This window comes from Dreissena polymorpha, chromosome 3 (genome assembly GCF_020536995.1).
Source record: "Dreissena polymorpha isolate Duluth1 chromosome 3, UMN_Dpol_1.0, whole genome shotgun sequence".
Lineage (NCBI taxonomy): Eukaryota > Metazoa > Mollusca > Bivalvia > Myida > Dreissenidae > Dreissena > Dreissena polymorpha.
In genome coordinates, this window is record NC_068357.1 from 6535503 (window position 1) to 6542509 (window position 7007).

A 7007-nucleotide genomic window follows, 5' to 3' on the forward strand; every position below is an offset into this window, starting at 1 on the left:
TGTAGCTGCCAGGTCCAGTATTGGTATTCTTTTCCAAGTTTAGTGCGACCAGTTCAGTGCGCTAATTTTCCGTGCAAAGCATTGTTGCTGACAGCTCTCCGCTCCCTTGCATTCAGTCTAATCTAATAAGGCGCCTAAAAGTCAATAATCCTTCTAAAATGAAAGTTTTAAGAGAAGGAGAGGAGATGAAAAATAAATTTGTATTTGCTGTTTAGTTTTTTGTTTTGACACAAGAAAGTTAATGCAATTAGGCAGATGCTGTTGATAATGTGATTTATGTTTTTTCATTTGGCATGCATGGAGAGCTGCACATGATACTATTGTATCTGCTTCAAAAAGGTTCAGGCATTTTTTTCAATCGGTCCTCATGGTCTGTATGATGATACATGTGACATAACGGTATATTGTTTATTCTTATGATAGAAATTTAAGTACAGATAGATTTAATAATAGGGAAATATTTTAATAATATGTTTGAGTAATTAATTAGTAACTGTTATAATTACCAATATGTAAGAAAATGTTGAAAGGTTATTTACATCAATATTTCTATCTTACACGTAAACAGAAGTTAAAAGTTTCAAGTGGTCAAACTATTTGAGAGTTCATCTTGTAAAGTAGCTGTATGTTGTGGGTATTTAGGAATTAACATAAAAGATGTCTTCGTTTGGGGTATGTATTGAAGTTTGAAAAATTGATTATGGAAGTATGGTTTCATTTCTCCAATGTAGTTCAATTATCAGGAACATTCTGTTGACATGGTCTTAGTTCTTGATTAACAATTTGGCTCGTAGGTCAAAATTACTTCAAACCAATACATAATTCAGATATGATAATTATATAAGGGTAATTACGATTTCCCAAGATACATAACATACAAGTTCGGATTGAATGTGTATCAAATGTGTATCGGGGGTTTACATAATTGATTATAGAAGTGTTAGGTTTCATATTACCAATGTGGTTTGTCCATAGAGAGCATCTGTTTGTATGATCATGAAGTATGATAATGAAATGAGGTCTCCTGTTCCCAAAGTGATAATTGTGTATTGCACTCTTCTGCTGTGACATGTGGTAGATGCATGTGCGATCCATCCAATCAACAAGGGTTATTGGAAGGGGTGGGTTTAGTAAATCGGGGGGAATTGTAACAGTCAACCAATCAAGAATGGGATAAGACATATCTAAATTTTATGTTTATTTTCCTGAGAATAAAATGCTGTGTGGTTGTAAGCAATTCATTCTGCGGTTAGATTTGAAAGTCTGCGGTGAGAGTTGTCACGTTTTCTTGACAGGGCGGCCATGTTGGCCGCGGCGCTGTTAGATTGTATTTCACGAACATAATCAAGCGTTGTATTAGAGAATATTCAACAGAAATAAATCGCGATGAAAACAGAAATGAACTTTGTTTGTTACTGTGTGTTCTCCATGAACAATGTGCAATTACGCTACATACATATACCAAAGGAAAGTGTAACTCTTTCAGTGCGGGAACCGAATTTTGAAGGCCTTTGCAAACAGTTTGGATCCAGATGAGACACCACAGAACGTGGCGTCTCATCTGGATCCAAACTGTTTGCTATTCTGATAGTATTCTTTGGGAAAAAAATCGAAGAAAATGCTAATTTTAAAAATTCAGCAGACGACATTTTAGCAGACAACAAATTTCCCAGCATGCAAAGGGTTAAATCCCATGACTGCCATATCAAAAAATAGGGCCTCCAAAAATGTATTGGTCAAAAATGGATAAGGCTATAAATATGCAAGTTGTATCACGATGGGATATAAACGACGCCTACTCAGTTCTATCTGAAACAGATCTAATATACAAAATTAATAACAAGCATTCGGATGAATTAAACATGCTTTGAGTTGCATTTTCCTGTGGGCAGAAAGTGTCTTCAAGGGACCAATATTTTATTGATGTAGCCATTTATTCATATTAATTTCTGTGGTTTGCCTAGAAATTGCAATCCTTGAATATTAAGATGACTCCAAATGTTTGTATAAGTCTCAGTTACAATTTTCATACTCGACTGTCTAACTGTTTAACCAATACTCTACATATGCACATCAGTCACTGGCTATGTTGTTTTCATTTTACATTTACATCTAAACAAATGGTTGTATTAATGTGTAAGAAGAATTAAATATACAGTGACAGTTGGTAATACAAATAACTGATCTTTTGAATTTGATACGCCTCATCAGGTATAAAACTATAAATAGAAAATATGTTTTTAACACACTTCCAATGCCCTTTGCGATGTGACCTAAATACTATAATCAAGTTGTTCTTGTCTTAAATACAATTCTTACTTTTTTTGCATCCCAAGAGAGTGCAATTGTAGGTTTTATGTAAAGGGTAATTGATTAAACATTGATATACACGCATCTTAGTTTTAATTAGTGGAAAGAGTCGATCTGAAAAATCTTTAAGACGTTTTGCGTAATTCTTACTTAAGATTTGTACTATCATTAGTGGGAAATGTGCAGACCATTTAATTCCAGATCAGAGTTTTGAGTTACATTTCAAGTTTGCATAAGTCCTTCATGAAAGCTGATCAAATGTTCTTTCTTAGAATTTGCTGTCTCTATGTATGTGAATTGGCCATTCAATTTTGTATAATACTTTTAACTTCATTATGTTGTTTTTTTAAGAAACATTTTGCCTTTGCAGTTTTTTTACGGGCATAAATATTTCTTTAAAGATGACTTTTGTAACAGATAGCTTTGTCATGGCTACACAAATATGAGGTCCACAGCTTTAAGCTTTAAATTGTAATCATTATTATTATACAACTTACTTAAAATTAAAATTTGCAAATGTCTTTTTGCTTAATTCTCCAGCATAGAATAAACACAAAACAAGACTAGAATAAGTCACTCAGACTAGTTAGAATCTGACAGCCAAGTGATATACGCGTAAAAAATCTCATGTCTACAAAAGCAGGAGTACCATTTGAACACATTTCGATCTCAGAATAATTTGGTATATGATAAATGCATTTGATGTAAAATGTATGCGTCACGGAGACTCACTGGATTAATGTATGGGCCCATGGGAAAAATTAAGTCTCAGGGCTACAGTACACAGAGGTAAAACAATTGATGATAACCCTTTGAGCGCTGGAACCGGATTTTGAAGGCCTTTGCAAACAGTTTGGATCCAGATGAGACGCCACAGAACGTGGCGTCTCATCAGGATCCAAACTGTTTGCTATTCTGATAGTATTCTTTGAAAAAAATCGAAGAAAATGCTAATTTAAGAAATTCAGCAGACAACATTTTAGCAGAAGACAAATTTCCCAGCATGCAAAGGGTTAATGATAATCCTGAGCATGAACTTCTATTGGTCACATCACTCTGCCATCTTCATTATTACATGAACTTCTATTGGTCACATCACTCTGCCATCTTCATTATTACATGAACTTCTATTGGTCACATCACTCTGCCATCTTCATTATTACATGAACTTCTATTGGTCACATCACTCTGCCATCTTCATTATTACAAAAATTTTCATTGCATAGGGGTTATTGTTGTTATGTATAAAATCTGTATATTTGATTCTTCATAACCTAAGAATTCAATGAACTTATTTAAGGCTTTTTCAAACACATGTGTGAGGGCCTATTCTTAATGGTTCATAACTTTTTGATTACAAACAAATCTAGGTGTGTTTGTGAAGTAAATGTTTGGGTGAAATGGCATATACTTTAATAGATATTGTGCTTCAGTTTTGGGTTTGAACGTGCACACACTTATGAAATCAAAGACAGCGTTAGTAATTTACCTGATTGTGTTTGTCTCATTAACCTGGTTATGTTGTACTTACTTAACCTGGTTGTGTTGTACTCACTTAACCTTATTGGTACTCACATAACCTGGTTGGGTTGGTCTCGTTAACCTGGTTATGTTGTACTCACTTTATCTGGTTATGTTATACTCACTTAACATGGTTGTGTTGGTCTCATTAACCTGTTAATGTCATACTCACTTAACCTGGTTGTGTTTGTCTATAATTAACCTGGATGTGTTGTATTCAATAATCTGGTTATGTTGTACTCACTTAACCTGGTTATGTTGTACTACTCAACCTGGTTGTGTTGTACTCTCTTCAGCGGCCACCACCCTGTCATTCGACCAGTCCCAGTATGTGATGGTGACACTCCCACAGGAGACGAGCACAGAAGCAGAAGACATCTCACTACGTTTCAGAACCAGTCAAGCCAATGGTCTCCTGCTTATGACACACGCCCTTATGCCTGGGGACTCTATCGAGCTATTTTTAGAAAGGGGAGCCTGCAAACTTACAGTGACACTTGGACAAAGGTCAAAGGTAAGAATAAATTGTCATTGGATAGTGTAGTTTTTCTTGTGCAGAGTATAAATACAGCAGCACATATGGGAAACTAGGTAAGTGTTAATACAGATTAATACAGGTTTATTTAGCAAGGCTAATACAATTTTAATCACTTAGTCTTTGCAAGTGGTTGAGCTTTTAGTTCCAAGCAAATAAACTTATGTTACAGCTCAATAAGTGTCTGGTAGTCAATTTATCCCATCATATTTGGTGTTGTCATTCAACAAAAGCAAATGGCGGAAACCAACACTGTCACATAAATAATTTCATGCAAATAAAAATGATCTCACTATATTGCATGTGTGTGCTGTATGAACAAGGTTGAATACTACAAAAAAAATTCAGATGACCTTATGTCCCATAAAGGGTGTATGATGATGGAATCAAAAAAAGACAAATATTGAAGGCTGTCCAATGATCCTTAACTCTTTCAGTGCTGGAACCGAATTTTAAGGGCCTTTGCAAACAGTTTGGATCCAGATGAGACGCCACAAAACGTGGCGTCTCATCAGGATCCAAACTGTTTGCTATTCTGATAGTATTCTTTGAAAAAAAAATGAAGAAAATGCTAATTTTAGAAATTCTGCAGATGACATTTTAGCAGACGACAAATTTCCCAGCATGCAAAGGGTTAATATAATGAAAGCAAGCTTCCAATGATCCTTAATAAATGAAAGCAAGCTTCCAATGATCCTTAATAAATGAAAGCAAGCTTCCAATGATCCTTAATAAATGAAAGCAAGCTTCCAATGATCCTTAATAAATGAAAGCAAGCTTCCAATGATTCTTAATAAATGAAAGCAAGCTTCCAATGATCCTTAATAAATGAAAGCAAGCTTCCAATGATACAAAGATAAATAAGACCATAACTCTTTTGTGGTAAAAACAAACTAATGGTAATTTCCCACTGATATTTGCTATACTTGTTGTGATCAAGAACTTGTTATTATTTTATTTTAATTCTCAGGGCTAAAAAGTATAATTATATTGTTTTCTATATATCCAACTTTTTGTTGTGATTATGATTCAAGGTAGGTTTACATCCATAACAAAACTGATTTGAAATACTCTTAAAAGTTCAACACTGTTGTTGGTTCAAATATCAAGAAAATAATATTCCAATACCTTATAATAAATTAGTTTGTCGGTTAGCAATCAAGCTCTGTAGTCTATGTGTTTTTATAACTTAGCTATCCATTTAAACATTTCTGTATGAGTTACCTTCTTTTGACACCAAACCCCTGTATTTGAGCATTCTGTAGACAGCATTTACAACTGAACAAGGACCTTTCCACATCCATTTATTGTCCCCTATCGGTGAAACCGGAGGGGACTTATGGTTTGCACTCCGTCTGTCTGTCAGTCTGTCTGTCAGCCCGTCACATTTTTCTGGATCCTGCAATAACTTTAATATTTTTTCATATTTTTTCATGAAACTTGACACATGGATAGATGGCAATATGGAGATTATGCACATCATTTAATTTGGTTCCTACGTCAAAAATTCTGGTTGCTATGGCAACAAATATATAAAAAAAATACTGACAATGGTGGAGTTTCACTAGTAGGGGACCATATTGCTTGGCAATCTCTTGTTTATTATGGCTTGCTGAAAAACATGTATTTCAGACTTAATAATTCTTCTTATATAGGAAGTATCATATCTCATCCTTGTATTCTTAGTGTTCTTATATTCCCTCATTGTCTCTCTGTTTCTCAATGTTGTCTCATAATGGTATTGAATTAAGCGGTATTCCCATTGGGAGAACCAGATGACACGTAATTATTGCCTGACATACTTATTTCCCCTTGGATTGCACTGTCATTTTTAGGCAGCCTGTGGTATTGGATGATAAGAAATAATAACGTTTGTCTTGAATTTCGGAGACAGGAATTAGAGGTAATGGAACAATCAAATTGATTTGTGGCAAACTGATGAATAAATTCACAGATACTGGAATGAACATTTACGACTCGGCATACATGAATGTTTATTTATTAGAATTGTTATTGATGTATTACCCTCAAGTTGACATTGTTATGAATTATAATATTGATTGTTTAAATAAAATGTTTTGATTGCAAAGTTACCTCCCTTGTACACAACGTTCACATTTTGGATTACTTTTGTCAATTGTGTGTATTTGTTTCGTCTGCCCTGCCTAAACTTTTCATTCCCACAACAGGTAATTTAAGTTCTGCATCACTTGGCACAATTTAAGAAAACAGAATTAAGTCTTCCTTTCTGGAAAGAGGACAATTACAACGAGCGAGACATGGTATAGGGGAGATAACCCTGGGTTATGGTTAGGTAAGGGTTAGGGTTAGGGGTCAGGTAAGGGTTAAGGTATGGGTTATGGCTAACCCTAACCCAAACCCGACCCCTAACCCTAACCCATACCCTAACCCTCTAAACCTCCATGCGCATTACAATACCATGCCTCGATCGTTGTCGTTGTCTGCTTCTCTTCCTTTCTCTTGTGCATTTTTATGCTCCCCCAAACAATTTTTGGGGGGAGCATATAGTCGCTGCTTCGTCTCTCCGTCCGTCCGTGTGTCCATGCACAATCTTTGTCCGGTCTATTTCTCATCAATTAATGACCGAAATTCAATTAAACTTCATGGGAAGCTTCACTGT

At 35.1% G+C, this 7007-nt stretch overlaps 1 protein-coding gene across 1 annotated transcript in view; it reads left to right on the forward strand.

Moving 5' to 3' along the window:
* Positions 1–7007, forward strand: part of LOC127872820 (neurexin-1-like) — a 171509-nt gene that overhangs the window by 123564 nt on the left and 40938 nt on the right. The window contains exon 6 of the mRNA XM_052416236.1: positions 4128–4345. Coding sequence (XP_052272196.1) covers positions 4128–4345 — 218 coding nt within the window. The remainder of the gene's footprint in view (positions 1–4127; positions 4346–7007) is intronic.